We start from the raw sequence: 16,362 nt of genomic DNA, 5'->3' as shown, positions 1-16,362 counted from the left end.
GGGGTGGTACATCCCAAGTAGTGTAGGGGCAGATAGGGGGAGCAGCCTGGGTAAAGTTAGGAGCTCATTGGGTGCTGGTCACCTGAGCTCACACATAGAGGGTGTATATAAGGTGGGCACCAACTAAGAACAGGGTCAGATGCAGAGAGAAAGTCAGGAGCAGAGGAGAAGAAAGACCCAGAGTGAGAGAGGAGAAGAGAGAGACCCAGAGGGGGAAACAGCAGAAAAGGACTCCAAGATCCCAACTTAAATCCCCGGGTGAAGAGTCGGCACAGGGTACCGGAACCCAAGCTGGTGGGGGTAAAAACATTCCCCAGCCAGAGACCGGAGACCGTGGGCAGCGTTTGCCACGGTCACCCACCACATCCACCCCGAAGGCACACCACATGAAGGGTCAGGGAACCCAAGGCCAAGGGTGTCCCAACAGAAGGCCCGAGGGGGCTGGACCTAGGTGGATCACTGGTGGGGACGGCCAGAGAACGGGACAGAAGGAGAGCTCAGGGCCACGCTCCGGACTTGTTTGGGGGTTGGCTGGATCCAGGACCTGGTGGACGCAGCACGGCTCGGGTGGTCACTCGAAGCTGGAGTGACCAGTACAACATCTGCAGTAAGTAAACACCCTTAACTGCACAACCCGACTCTGTCTTCACTGCCGTCTGCACTGCACCACCACAACCCCCATCCTCTGCACCTGTCCCCTCTGAGGCTATACCCCTCCCGTTGGGGGTTATCCCACCAAGCTGCGCACCCACCATCAGCCTCAGCGGACCCTGCTGCAGCGGCGGCCACAGTGACCGCATCACAACGGGTGGCGTAGTCGACACAAAAGAACTCTTAATAACATCTGTAGGACTGCCACATAACACTGACTTTGACGCCCTGGGCACGGGCCGGGTCACAGCCGCTCGGAGACTACAACCCCCCATCTGATCCGGTGCCGGGTATTCCCCTCAAAAAGGAATATGTCCCAGGGGGCGCGTCAACTTTGGCGTAGTCGGCAGGATTACGTGCCCGCAACACCCGGGTACTGCGTGCCTGAAGAAAAGTGCAAGTTTACCTCAGAAAGAAGTCTCCCGCCGGTTCCGGAGGGTCCACGCCATCGGACCCCATCACAGGTCGTTTCCCGCCGATTGTCCGCCATTTCCAGCTTGTTCCCGCCATCTGCAGAGTTTCCCGCCACTGGGCGACGCTTCCCGCCAAATCCGAAGATTTCCCGCCTTGGAAGAGCAGCGGACGCCATTATGGGCGTGCCAAAGGAGGGCAAGAGGCCGCCTCCCATCGTGGGCCAGGACAGAAAATGGCGCCAAAAGTGGAAACCGCCCCCACCAACAGAGACTGTGATGCTGGAGGTGTCTGTCAGCGTGAAAGAACTACCCCTGGAGCTGACAGTCACCGAGTTGCCCCGGGACCGCCCTCGAAGTGGGAGGAGACGAAAGGAAAGAACGAAGATGGGTGCCGCCTGGAGCAGTCTGGAGCGAGCGCACCCGGAGGCAAGAAGCCTGGAGAGGAGTAGCGGAGGAGCTTACCCGGAGATGGAGAGAAAGCAGAACAGCACCGGCCCGCTGGCCAGGAGTCTGCTAGAGACCGAGGAAGGAGAGCGGAGCAGCACCGGCCCGCTGGCCAGGAGCCTGCTGGAAGAAGAGCAGAGCAGCACCGACCCGTTGGTCAGGAGCCTGCTAGACACCACGACCCCACTAGGCCTAGTGGAGGTCCTTGCACAGCTCCCCCGAGACCGGGAGTGTGCACAGACTGCCCTGGAGGGCCTCGCACGGAGGATGGCCCGGGTACAGCGCGAGATATTGGCGGAATGGAGCCGGGAGATGGCCCAGCAAGCTGAGACCAGTCAACGGAGCACGCTACCCTGGAAGAGGAAACAGACCGCCTCTGAGGATGGCGCGGGAGGACCAAAGGCCGGAGACGGCGCCGAGAAGGGAGCCGGACGCAAGGAGGCAGGTAAAGGGGACGCCTATACCCCAAGCTGGGAAACCGCCCACCTGCCCCAGCTCCCCGTCGCAGAGCCCGAAAGTCCCCCTGCTGTGCCCGTAGCCGCCATGTCACCGCTATGGACTAGGCCCCGACCGGAAGCCGCCGCAGCGACCCCTGTGACGTCACGCGCCTCGACCCGGAGCGTGACAAAGCAGGAAATACCACCAGCCTGGTCGCAAGGCCTAGTACCCCCGGGCGCCGCATCACCAACAGCGCCCCCTACCTCCGCGGAGCCTCCAGCCTGGTCGCAAGGCCAAGTAGCCCAGGGCGCCGCCGTCCTTACGGTGCCCTTTACCTTCCAGATACCCCAGGCCTGGCCGCAAGGCCCGGGCAACCCGGGCGCTAACACCACCGCGCCCATAAGACCAAGAGTGCCGCATCTGGAAGAGGACCTGTTTGCCCAGCATACGTGCCCGAACGGGTCTGAAGCCAAAGGTAACAATAAAGAAAGAGCAGGAGGACGCCGTCGTTAAGTACAGCGAAGCAGAAGCTGTATATAGTTGCCCGTCGGGGCATCGTGAACTGAAACTGAAACTGTTGTTGTTGCTAATATAGTCCCCGTTGGGACCAGCAAGTGTGAACTGTTACCCGTATTTCCCTTAATCCCACTGACCGAGGACTGAGAGCGGTCATTCCTCCCCAATACCTGGCCGAGGACTGAGAGCGGCCATATTCCCTGTATATAGTTGCGCGTCCTAAAGCGCCCCCTACCGGTTTTATAGGAAAACCAGTTTTCCAGAGAGACTGTCGCACTTTACCCGGTCACACGTTGCACAGTGACCGGAGGAGGAGCCAGAGGCGACGAGAATGTTTTATATTGATATATATATATGTTGTTTTATATGTTTTATATGTTTATGAAAAAAAAAATTTGTATGTTTTTGGTGTTATGTCTTACAGCCCGAGGACGTGCTGTGATTTACCAGGGGGGAATGTAGCACCCTGAGGATTCGGCTGCTACAGGGGTATTGCACCTTAACCCAGAGGTGTGATATTCCACTCCCGGGTAAGGATGGAGTGTGGAACTGAGCTCGGTAGGCTGCATGCACTACACACATCCCATTTCCGAGGAGCAGACCGACGGTACTCCCACTTAGAAATGTGCAGGTACGACCGAGTCTGTTCCTGGCTGGAGTGGGAGGGGGGTGGTACATCCCAAGTAGTGTAGGGGCAGATAGGGGGAGCAGCCTGGGTAAAGTTAGGAGCTCATTGGGTGCTGGTCACCTGAGCTCACACATAGAGGGTGTATATAAGGTGGGCACCAACTAAGAACAGGGTCAGATGCAGAGAGAAAGTCAGGAGCAGAGGAGAAGAAAGACCCAGAGTGAGAGAGGAGAAGAGAGAGACCCAGAGGGGGAAACAGCAGAAAAGGACTCCAAGATCCCAACTTAAATCCCCGGGTGAAGAGTCGGCACAGGGTACCGGAACCCAAGCTGGTGGGGGTAAAAACATTCCCCAGCCAGAGACCGGAGACCGTGGGCAGCGTTTGCCACGGTCACCCACCACATCCACCCCGAAGGCACACCACATGAAGGGTCAGGGAACCCAAGGCCAAGGGTGTCCCAACAGAAGGCCCGAGGGGGCTGGACCTAGGTGGATCACTGGTGGGGACGGCCAGAGAACGGGACAGAAGGAGAGCTCAGGGCCACGCTCCGGACTTGTTTGGGGGTTGGCTGGATCCAGGACCTGGTGGACGCAGCACGGCTCGGGTGGTCACTCGAAGCTGGAGTGACCAGTACAACATCTGCAGTAAGTAAACACCCTTAACTGCACAACCCGACTCTGTCTTCACTGCCGTCTGCACTGCACCACCACAACCCCCATCCTCTGCACCTGTCCCCTCTGAGGCTATACCCCTCCCGTTGGGGGTTATCCCACCAAGCTGCGCACCCACCATCAGCCTCAGCGGACCCTGCTGCAGCGGCGGCCACAGTGACCGCATCACAACGGGTGGCGTAGTCGACACAAAAGAACTCTTAATAACATCTGTAGGACTGCCACATAACACTGAGTTTGACGCCCTGGGCACGGGCCGGGTCACAGCCGCTCGGAGACTACAACCCCCCATCTGATCCGGTGCCGGGTATTCCCCTCAAAAAGGAATATGTCCCAGGGGGCGCGTCATAACTAATAAAATCTAAACTTTTAATCTATTCTCTGGAATAACGTGCCCATCTACTACCCTTTTTTCCTCCATAACAGTAATGGTAAATCTGACTACACTTTATTATGTTCTTGCTTACCATAGATAGCCCAGAAAATTGTGCCATATTGCAGCAGCTAAGAGGGCAGAGAGCTGTCTGTTTGCTCTGATTAATCTAGCACAGAGAAGTGAGCAAGAAAGAGGTCTGCTGAAATAAGCCAGGTACATTGCTGACATAGGTTCACCTGGCACAGCACTGCTGTATTTCGGCCTGTAAGCATTTTTATCTCGGCATACAAAGTCGAGCGCAAATCAAACGCTGACATCCACAAAATTGCATTAGCAACTTGGCAGCCCATTATTTATTACCGAACAAGCTAGGTAATATTTGAATAGTTAAAAGTAGAAAGTACCAACAGAATAGAAAAAGCTCTGTATGCGTTATGTAAGCTGGCCTGAAGAGAATCTTCAGCTCTCCTGGCATGCCAATTTTAGTTAATCATTGTAATTCTCAAGCATTAAGAATTCAGAAGTAGGTTTTATTAGACCCGTTTTGTGCTATTTTTCTGTAATTTCTCTTAGAAAGCTATAGTTTGCCAACTTTGTGTGATGAGTTGGGATTGTCACGAGTCACACTGTCACATTATCCAATCAGTGTGGACAGTATCAAACTGTGTAGGGTCCAAGTGAATGGTAACACCCAGTTTCCAATTTATTCATACATTTGTAGGAGAAATAAAAGAAGTATAACAGAACACATAGTTATTGGAAAAGTTGAAGAATTTGTGGGAAATACAAGTACTTAAAGGGAACCTGTCATCAGGTTTGACCGATATGAGATATGGCCACCATCTTACAGGCCTAATCTACATCATTCTATAATGCTGTATACAAGCCCCCAACCCAACCTGCAAGAGAAGAAAAAGAGCTTTCATTATACTCACCTGGGAGGGTCAGGTCTGAGGAGTGTCGCTGGTCTTGGTCTGACACCTCCCTTCTTCTTTCGATGCCGTCCTCCTTATTACTTTGTGTGGATGACGCATCCTGTATGTCATCCACAGTCACCCCAACATTGAGCTCCTGCGCAGGCATACTTCTCTGCCCTGTGAAGGGCAGAGCAAAGTACTGCAGTACGCAGGTGCCGTGAAAGGTGAAAGAGAACCGGCGCATGCGCACTGCAGTACTTTACTCTACCCTGGTCAGGGCAGAGAAGTACGCTTGCGCAGGAGCTCAATCTCAGGGTGACTGTGTGGATGACATCACATTACACGAAGTAATAAGGATGATGGCATCGAAAGAAGAAGGGAGGCACAGAACCAGGACCAGCAACACCCTTGGACTGGATCGCCCCAGGTGAGTATAATAACAGCTCTTTTTCTTGTCTTGCCGGTCGAGTTGGGGGCATATATACAGCATTATAGAATGCTGTATATGAGAGCTGAAAGGTGGTGGCCGTATCTCGTATCGGTCAAACCTGGTGACAGGTTCGCCTTAATAAAACAGATATGTTAGGGGAGTCGACTGCCATTCTTTAGATGCACAATAAACATAAAGGGATTTTCAGGTGAAAATAAGTTATCTCTTATCCAAAGGATAGGTAATAACTTATTGACTGGTAGGGGTCCAACCGCTGGAACCAGCACCAATCAACAGAACATGGAATTTTTATACCCAATACGGCACTTTAATCCTGATATAATGCAGTGGCAGTTCACATGAAATCAGCCCTCCGTTCATTCTCATTGGGGCTGCCAGAAAAAGCTGAGCACACTTACAGTTCTTGCAGACCCATGGGAAATGGGGATAAAGATGCCCAGGTCTTCTAGTTGGTGCAAACCCCCGCCAATTTATCACCTAATCTGGGGATAGGTGATAACTTGTTTTCATCAGACAACTCCCTTTAAATTATGCCAGCTGTAAATGTTTAAAAAATATTGTGCAAAAGGTTTTGGTATGTGTGGAAAAAATGCTGCAAAATAAGATTGCTTTCAAAAATAGAAGGGTTGATGGTTTATTTTTAGTTTATTTTTAGGGCAGTCATACCAAATTTTGATATGATTTAAATTTCTGTTTTGCTCATTCACTTTAATACAAATAAACTACTTACACTTCTATTTTTGGAAGAATTCTTCCTTTGCAGCGCTTTTATCACACCTGCTTGCCTAAAACTTTTGCACAGTAATGTACATATTAAACAGAAAAATGAAACTGAAGTGATTCTAACACAGCCATGCAAGCTCCACAGACAAACTTTGGTAGCAGTATCCATCATAGGATGCTACCTTTGTTACAAGACAGCTTGCAAAAACGTAATCCTGAAAATATCTATTTTATGATTTATTTTTACATGGACCTACAATAGAAGTCTTCATTTTATAAACTATGGATTGAGCTGTAGCACACTTCCTCACCTGTGTATTCAAATGCTACACAATAGCAAGGTGTCGGGTGAACCCGCATTGTTTTCCTCTCTTTTGAGATTGGATCTGCAACACAACTGTGTCAAAATTTGTGATAGAACTGTGTCAACTACAATGGAGTCTGTTGTACTTTATTGAGTTACAGGAGAATAAAAAAAATGTAAAAATAGTAGCATTCATACAAAAACGCAGATACAGAGCTATAAAAAGTTATAATTATAAAACTATAAATTATAAAAAATTTATTAGTCTAAAATATAAGTATCACATAAACAGCAATAACCTGGCATTATGAGCTAAGCCTCTGAACTTCAAACATCAACTAAATTCTTGATTATAAAATGAAGGTGAACATGAAGGAGAGCACAAAGGAGGTAATAATACTTCATATGGTGGTCTTTATATTAGGGCATTTTCTAGTTCTCTGTCTATGTGTAGATATCCATGCTGCTGTTTTTCCCACTATATTATTTTTATGCCAATGTAACTTATAACTCGGTTATAAACAGTACCACCTCCTCCATTGTGGTCGGTGCCATTTTATGTATGTGACAGTATGCAATTTTCCAGTATCTCTGATTTGTCTAAAGACGTCATATGTAAGGAAAATATAGAATAAAGCAGATTGTATTGGCTACTTTCTGAATTCTCTGGGAGCTCAGTCCATGGTGAAGTCTTTTTTTTCACATATCTATTAAGTTACTTAATAAGACTTGAGTAATAGTTACAGAATAGTAACATATGCTACATTACAGGTGTTCCTTGTGGAGAGAGCTGGAAGAAGATCCCTTTATCTCATTGGTTTGGCAGGAATGTGTATTTGTGCCGTAATCATGACAATTGCTCTAGCTTTGCTGGTAAGATCAATATGAGAAACATTAGTCCACCCTCTTTATTTTACAGCCAAATAACAGTCAAAATCAAGTAAGAGTGATCATCATCAGTAAAGATTTAGACTTGTACAACTTCATTATGTCTTCCAGCACAGCCATTCTGGGATGAGCTATCTCTGTATGGTCGCCATCTTTCTATTTGTAATATTCTTTGAGGTCGGACCTGGTCCTATTCCGTGGTTCATTGTTGCTGAGCTTTTCAGCCAAGGTCCTAGACCGGCAGCTATGGCGGTATCTGGATTCTGCAACTGGACATGTAACTTCATCATTGGAATGTGTTTCCAATACATCGCAGTGAGTATAAAACCCAGATTTATTCTTTTATGTCTAGTGTAGGGGTGGGGAACATTTTTCTGCAAATGACCATTTGGATATTTATCCCTTTATTCACAGACCATACAAAATTATCAACTTAAATATTATCCTGCTATACTTGATCAAACATTTAATTAACTCACCCCTAATGGGGTGTCTGAAACTGCTTCTCTTTGGTGTTATTAATGATGATGCTACTCACAATTGCTTTTCCAGGTTTGAGTTGCTCAGTGTGGAGCGCAGCCACTCTTTGCAATGATACGTTTTGAAAGGCACTGCTCGCAGCAGTAAGTTGTTTCGAACACACATGCATATTTCAGTGCATGTCTTTTCAAAGTGATATACAAATTTCCTCTTCAGAGAAAAAGAGGACTTGAACTCCATAGTGCCACCTATTGGAAGCAGTTCTCATATTATTTTCATATTAAATTTCCCAGAGGAGCATTGCACGGCAAATAAGCCTCCTTACCTTGACGCGCCAAAGCCGGTATGTCACTCTCCAAAAGGAGAAATGTTACCCCTTAGTCTTCAAAGAGAGAAATTCATCTTTGCTCATGTAACATTTGTAGAATTCCAGCAGTAGGAGGACTTTTGTATTCATCACATGGATACACGGAGACTGCTGTATATACATCACAGAGGATACACTGAGACTGAAGTATACATCACATACTATCATCGCCGAAAGTGTTGGCATCCATAAAATTGTTCCAGAAAATTATTGAAATTACACATGTTTTGTTTTACACGTTTATTTCCTTTGTGTGTATATGAACAACACAAAAAAAAAGAGAAAAAAAAAAAAAGCAAATTGAACATCATTTCACACAAAACTCCAAAAATGGGATGGATAAAATTGTTGGCACCTTTCCAAAATTATGGGTAAACAACTTTGTTTCAAGCACGTGGTGCTCGTTCAAACTCACCTGTGGCAAGTAACAGGTGTGGTCAATATGAAAGTCACACCTGAAATCAGATAAAAAGGGGAGAAGTTGACTCAATCTTTGTATTGATAATTCCACCTGATGAAGGCAGCAGACCGCTGCAGAAACGCGTCGTGGGCATAAGAGTGTCTAAATAAAGAGGTTCGTTTCTTTTAAGTAATCTGTCCCAGGTGCTTAATTCTGTGTCCGGCGCCCGAATTGACCACAATACTTTGCACATTGTCTTATCTTTCCCACTGGGAATTGTGGCTCGGAGCTGCAGGGAACTGGATGCACTTTCAGCAACTAGGACCTGTGATGATGTCACCACCCGTGTGATCTACACTCGGAACCACGTGATCGGAAGCTCCGGCAGCGGTTTTAGAGGAGACACAGTGGACGCGGCGGTAACGCTTTAAACACCAGAGGCCTCTAAACCCGGGTTGTGCGGTCTGCACAACCCATCAAGGTGAGCAGCCATTTGGTATCTGCATATGTATTCCATCAATTAAACAGGTTCACACAAGCACAGCGCTTCTCCATCCCACCCCTTTGTTTTTTCAATCTTTGTTTTGTGTCTGTGTGTACCACATTAAGCATGGAGAACAGAAAGAGAAGAGAACTATCTGATGACTTGAGAACCAAAATTGTTGAACAATGTAAACAATCTCTAGGTTACAAGTCCATCTCCACAGATTTTGAAGTTCCTTGGTCCATGGTGTGCAACATAATCAAGAAGTTTACAACCCATGGCACTGTACCCAATCTCCCTGGACGTGGACGTCAGAGAAAAATTGATGAAGGGTTGCAACACAGGATTGTCCGGATGGTGGATAAGCAGCCCAATCAAGTTCCAAAGAAATTCAAGCTGTCCTGCAGGCTCAGGGTGCATCAGTGTCAGAGCAAACTATTCGCTGACATTTGCATGAAATGAAATGCTATGGCAGGAGACCCAGGAGGACCCAACTGGTGACACAGAAGCATAAAAAAGTTTGACTGCAGTTTGCCAAAAAGTACGTGAGTAAGCTAAAATCCTTCTGGGAAAGCATCTCGTGGACAGATGAGAGGATTATTGAGCTTTTTGGTAAAGCACATCATTCTACTGTTTACCGAAAACTGAATGAGGCCTACATAGAAAAGAACACTACCTACAGTCAAATATGTTGGAGGTTCAAAGATGTTTTGGGATTGTTTTGCTGTCTTTGGCACTGGGTGCCTTGACTGTGTGCAAGGCATCATGAAGTCTGAAGATTACCAAAGGATTTTGGGTCGCAATGTAGTGCTCAGTGATAGCAAGGTGGTTTGCTTCCTAGGTCATGGGTCTTCCAGCAGGACAATGACCCCAAACATGCTTCAAGAAGTACCCAGAAATGGATGGAAACAAAGTGAGGGAGAGTTCTGAAGTGAGCATCAATGAGTCCGGATCTATATCCCATTAAACAACTGTGGAGAGATCTTAAAATTGCTGTTGGGAGAAGGCACCCTTCAAATATGAAAGGCCTGGAGCAGTTTGTAAAAGAAAAGTGCTTCAAAATTCCAGTTGAGAGGTGTAAGAAGCTTGTTGGAAGCGGTGGCGCAGTGGTTAGCACTGCAGCCTTGCAACGCTGGGATCCTGGATTCAAATCCCACCAAGGACAACATCTGCAAGGAGTTTGCATGTTTTCCCCGTGTTTGCGTGGGTTTACTCCTGGTTCTCCGGTTTCCTCCAACACTCCAAAGACATACTGATAGGGAATCTAGATTGTGAGCCCTGATGGGGACAGTGACGATAATGTATGTAAAGCGCTGCAGAATTTGTTAGCGCTATATAAAAATAAAGATTATTATTATTTATTCCAAATGGAATGCAACCAAATATTAAGTTGAGGGTGCCAACAATTTTTTCTGCCATATTTTTGGGTTTTGTGTGAAATTATGTCCAATTGGCCTTTTTTCTCTTTCTTTGTGTTGTTCCAATGCACACAAAGGAAATAAACGTGTATAACAAAACATGTGTAATGCAATAATTTTCTGGGAGAAATACTTCATTTTCTGGAACAATTTCAAGGGTGGCAACACTTTCGTGACTGTAGGAGACACTGAGACTATGCTGTACACATAGCTATGAGACACTGAGACTGCTGTATATACATGTGTCAAGAAATCACTAAGTGAGATGGATCTTCTACGCCCAAGGTTCAGGGGTGCACATGCATCACGGGTGTCGGTGCAGCAGATTGATGAGGCACATAGAACATAGATAGCAGACAGGAGACTGTTAGCAGATGTACTGGAAGCCACAGGAGGACAGGTAACTAAGGGATTGAAAGCCACAGCCAGGAGACATCCTGGAGACTGCAGACAGGTTGCAGAGGTACTGGCAGCCGCAGGTGGACAGCAGACATCCTGGAGTCTGCAGGCAGACACATAGCAGAGGTCTTTAAAGACGAGGAACAAGCAGCAGAGGCACTGGAAGCTGCATGCAGATTGGAGATGTCCAAAAGCCACAGGCAGACAAGAGGTGTCCTGGAGACCAAAGACAGGAACTGTGCGCAGACAAACTAAAAGTTTTAATACCAAGTTGTGTGTCTTGACCTAGGAAGCTCAACACATGGGAGCGCGTCGGGCTACTTGCAAAGCCCGACGAGCAGCACAAGAAAGTTTAGTAGCCTGGGGTGTAGGGAACTTAGCCCACACCAGGGACAAGTGTGTGACAACATAACTTAGGATAAACTGAAACTCTGCTGATTATACATCACATAGTATACACTGAAACTATGCTGTATAAACATCACACAGGATTCACTGAGACTGCTGTATATACATCAAATAGGAGACACTGAGACTGCTGTATATACAGCACATAGGATACACTGAGACTGCTATGTAGACATGATATACGAGACACTGAGACTGCTATATACATCACATAGGAGATACTGAGACTGCAGTACACATCTCATAGGAAACACTGCAACTGCTGTATATACATTATATAGCATATACTGAAACTGCTGAATATACATCACATAAGATACATGGAGACTGCTGTATACATCACATAGGTAGAGAGAGATAGGAGAGCAGAGAACTCTAACTCCGCCTACAAAGAATGTCCTGATATAGGCCAACGTCAGACATAATCTAGCATTGTGTGCAGTGCTGTGGCATTCAGTAATTAATGCTGCGTATGTGCATGCGTGCGTGCGCGCGCCCACTATTAATTAAAGGGCCAGTAGTTGAAAAAACAGGGCTCGTGGCATAAGCGCTACGGTTCATCGGGAATCTGCCGTGTTACCCAATAATTTAAAGAATATCAGTCATATACAGCATAGTGAACATACTGTATATAAAAATATTCATAAGTGCTTAAAACTGAATGACAAGAGTCCGTTGTTACCAATGCAAGTTTTAAAAGGACATCGCATTCTGTTTTGCATAATATTTTAATACTTGAAACCTGGATGTAATTTTTTGAGGATTGTAATTTTTTGTACAACATAGTAATGCTTTCTACCAAAACATCTCATAGGTTAGTTGGCTTTATAACGTATTATATATTGTGATATTTTATTTTTTGATTATATTGTTCTACGTAATACATAAGGCACATATAAATGTATAAGATAACATATAAGGCTCTCTTTGCTCTAACTTGCAGGATGCGTGTGGGCCTTACGTGTTCATCATATTTGCAGTTCTCCTGTTCGGTTTCACTGTATTCACATACTTTAAAGTTCCAGAAACTAAAGGGAAGTCTTTTGAGGAAATATCTGCGGATTTCCGCAGGAAGAAACTCAAAGGGCACAAGGCTACAGAGATGGAGTTTCTGGGATCAAGCACAGATGCTTAAGCTCTTTGATGTCTGGACAGTTGTTTTTATATTTCTAAAAAAATATTTTATGAGAAACAGGGTAAAAACAGAGCTTCTTGTTTTTATGGATCATTATTTTTATAAAGCTGAACATAAACAGTAAGTGTTTTGTATGTATGCGAGGATATTGGCAAAAATGCATAGAGAACCCTTTCAATATCTGCAACAATACACTCAGGTAGTTCTTGTATACAGATGAAAAATATACTACAACTATACTGCAATCCTCATCATCATCATTGGCAGAACTGGCACTGAAACTTAACTGTTCTCACTCAATGTTTTATGCATTTGTAATATATTTTGGATTTCTGCAGAAATGAAATTTGAAGTTAGATGAAGTATTAACATCATCCAACAGCTAAGTTCAAAATGATAGACCCACAGGCGGTCTATTTCTCAGAACGCTTAGGGTGGTGTGGTTAGTTGATCGTTACTTGAAAGGTTCAGCACATTTTGTAGAATAACTGACATATTGCATATTTGTCCAGTGTCACAGAAAACAATATAGCCATAAGACTAAAGCTAATGCATTTTGCACTTGAGCTGTAAGTATAAACCTATAAGTATTATAAAGCATATGCTGACTATGAGCTATTTTGCTTCTAAAAATGAAACGTAAAGTCAACAAAATGGGCACAAAATCCAACCCAAAACTCACTTTGTACGTTGAATGTCAGCAAAAACGCCCTTTATAAGGGTAGTTCAGGTTAGAAAACATGTTTTTCAATGCCCTATTAAGAAATATTGGAGTTAGTCCCCCATTTAGGAACCTAATATAACTTATAGGGAGAGCAGCAACCAAGAGTGTGCCATGCTTTTGGACACCCAACAAATCCATGCAATACACACACAATCCATTCATCTCAACGGATACTTTGTAATTCTGTATAAACTCACCTACTAAGTGACATCATATTAATTTCTTGTATTCGGGGTTGCTATCTTTTTGTCGGCTGGGTGAAGGCAACATATTTGCCAACAGTCTCATATAGATGAACACCCAGCTTGGCAGAGTGCTCATGTGTTTTCAATGGGGACAGCTCCTGCCAAACAGCTTTGGCAGTGACTTATAGTACTGTGCAAAAGTTTTAGGCAGGTATATAAAAAACACTGCAAAGTAAAAATGTTTTAAAAAATAGATATGATAATATTAAGAAAATGCAAAGTGAGTGAACAAAAGAGAATTGATTAGATCCAAATGTATTCTGCAGCAAGACAATGAAATAAACTTACAGCCAATATCATTAAAAACTATCTTCAGCATAAAGAAGAACAAGGAGTACTGGAAGTGATAATATAGTCCCCACTGAGCCCTGATCTCAAACGTCATTGAGTCTATCTTGAATTGAAAAGAGACAGAAGGATTTGCACACACCTACATCCACAGAAGATCTGGAGTTAGTTCTCTAACGTGTTTGGAACAACCTCCCTGCCACGTTCCTCTAAAGGGAATCTGTCAGCAGGTTTTTGCTACCTCATCTGAGAGCAGCCTGATGTAGGCATAGAGAAGCTGAATCTAGCGATGTATCTTGTTTCCTGAGTGCAGCAGTTCTGACACACTGCAGAGCTTTTATATGTAGAATGAAGCAGAGCTGAGGAAGCTAACCCCGCCCACATCAGGCTCTCCATGTACAAAGTCCATAGATTGTGAGGTGCCTATCACAGGAGGGGGCTTGTCCAGCTAGTTACAGCAATGATAAGCTCCTGGTACTAAAACAATCATTGTAAGCAAACAAAACCATGGAGCTTGATAAGAGAGGCTGAAATCTGTGTTTTAACCCCTAATGCATGCTGTCTTCAGATTACATAGCAAAAACCTGCTGACAGATTCCCTTTAAAGACACAACAAATACTGAGTTGATTTAGATTTTACTTTTGTTCATTCATTTTGGATTTTGTGAAATTGATAAAAATAAACTATTAAAGATAAGTTATCACCATAAATTGATGTATTGATTAGATGTATTTTTTTTTACATTTTTGACAATTTTTTTTCATAGCACAATCTGAATTAAAAATGTTAAAAAATTAGAAATCTTTCAATGTTCACACTGGATATTGTTTTTTTTAGTCTCATACTCATACTTTCCACATAGCTACATTGGTCGATCCTGGCCATATATTTTGCATTTCCGTGTTTATTGAGCGTGTTCAAAGGTCATTGTGAAGGAAGGAGCAGGATCAGCCTCCTAGATCTCATTCCGTTTTCGGTAAACAGTAGAATGATGTGCTTTACCAAAAAGCTCTCTTTGTCTCATCTGTCCACAAGACAGAAGGATTTTGGCTTACTCAAGTACTTTTTGGCAACCTGCATAGCATTCAATTTCATTCAAATGTCGAAGGATAGTTTGCGATGACACTGATGCACCCTGAGCCTGCAGGACAGCTTGAATTTTTTTGGAACTTGATTGGGGCTGCTTATCCATCATCCGGATTATACTGTGTTGCAACCTTTCATCAATTTTTCTTTTGTTTCAGGAAATAACACATAATAAGAAAAGTCTGTCATAGTCTCTTCCTGAAAGAACAGGAAGTAATATCCTGAAAAAGCCCCATTAGCCAGTGTGAAAATTTCAAGATTACTAATTTTATTTATTTCAATAACGTAATATGAAAAAAAAAGCATTACCAAAATGTAAAAAAAAATACGTATAACATAAAAATCTGATTTAAACAGTAGGTCACTTTCTGATGATGATACACTCTTTAACACTTCTATGTTTGAGTGCATTGTTACTTTGCATAATTTTTTCCACATCTCCCAAATCATCCACATCTGTTTTCTAAAGTGGATGTGGTAGATTCAGCCCCTGTAAGCTTGCTTTTATTTAAGAAAAACAATTAATAGATATAATAAACAGTTGATCACCTGGATTACACTAAAATAAATTATAAAATAGTGCATTTCAAAAATATGTTTCACTTTTTCCAAAATATCAATTTATATTTTCTCGCTATATCCTGTTTATAGAGGTGCACCTGGAATTTTGAGGTATGCCCCACCAAATTTACATATATAGATTCAACATAAGGGCTGTTATTCCTGAGAAAAATGATGTCTTTCCAATTGTAAATTTATCAATTTGCTAAAAAGTGTAAAGGCTCAATGCTGATCACATCATGTGCAAAGACCCCGGACTGATCATTCAGCATATTGTTTACAGCTCTACTGGTCTGTTACATCGTTTTTGATTTGTAGGTTATTAGAAATTGATTTTCATCATTTTGAAAACATACATTTTTTACATAATCAAATATTTTCTTATTTGTACGTCTGAGCTGTCACTTATTATGGAATGGAAATTCCTGGTGTGAAGAATTGGCCCAATTTTGCTATCAGCACAGCCTGTCTAATCTTGATTCGTTAAAAGGAATCTAACACCAGGTTTTTGCTATCCCATCTGAGAGCAGCATACTGTAGAAGCAGAGACCCCGATTCCAACAATGTGTCACTTACTGAGCTGCTTGCTGACATTTTGATAAAATCACTGTTTTCTCTGCTGTAGATCTAGCAGTGGTCTGAATGCTGAGCTCTGTATAACCCTACCCCCAACACTGATTGTGTACACAGTGCATGGGAAGAAAGCTACCAATCAGTGTTGGGGGCGGGGTTATACAGAGCTCAGCATTCAGAGCACTGCTAGATCTGCAGCAGAGAAAACAGGGATTTTATCAAAATGTCAGCAAGCAGCCTAGTAAGTGACACATCACTGGAATTAGGGTCTCTGTCTCTACATTATTCTGCTCTCAGATTAGGTGGCAAAACCTGGTGACATACTCCCTTTAATATCAGTATGTGTATAGGAGATTGTATGCATCATATACT

At 44.1% G+C, this 16,362-nt stretch overlaps 1 protein-coding gene across 1 annotated transcript in view; it reads left to right on the top strand.

Annotated features, from left to right (window-relative positions):
• The window catches only part of SLC2A2 (solute carrier family 2 member 2), a 116,587-nt gene extending 101,979 nt beyond the window's left edge, over window positions 1–14,608 (top strand). The window contains exons 9-11 of the mRNA XM_073674885.1: window positions 7,305–7,406; window positions 7,533–7,736; window positions 12,321–14,608. Of these exons, the coding sequence (XP_073530986.1) occupies window positions 7,305–7,406; window positions 7,533–7,736; window positions 12,321–12,512 (498 nt within the window). The 3' untranslated portion in view covers window positions 12,513–14,608. The remainder of the gene's footprint in view (window positions 1–7,304; window positions 7,407–7,532; window positions 7,737–12,320) is intronic.
• Window positions 14,609–16,362: the final 1,754 nt, after the last annotated feature.

Source organism: Phyllobates terribilis, unplaced genomic scaffold (genome assembly GCF_046119375.1).
Source record: "Phyllobates terribilis strain yellow unplaced genomic scaffold, ASM4611937v1 Scaffold_3__8_contigs__length_932513732, whole genome shotgun sequence".
Lineage (NCBI taxonomy): Eukaryota > Metazoa > Chordata > Amphibia > Anura > Dendrobatidae > Phyllobates > Phyllobates terribilis.
The sequence above is the reverse complement of the archived record's forward strand: the minus strand, read 5'-3'. Positions and strand labels throughout refer to the sequence as shown.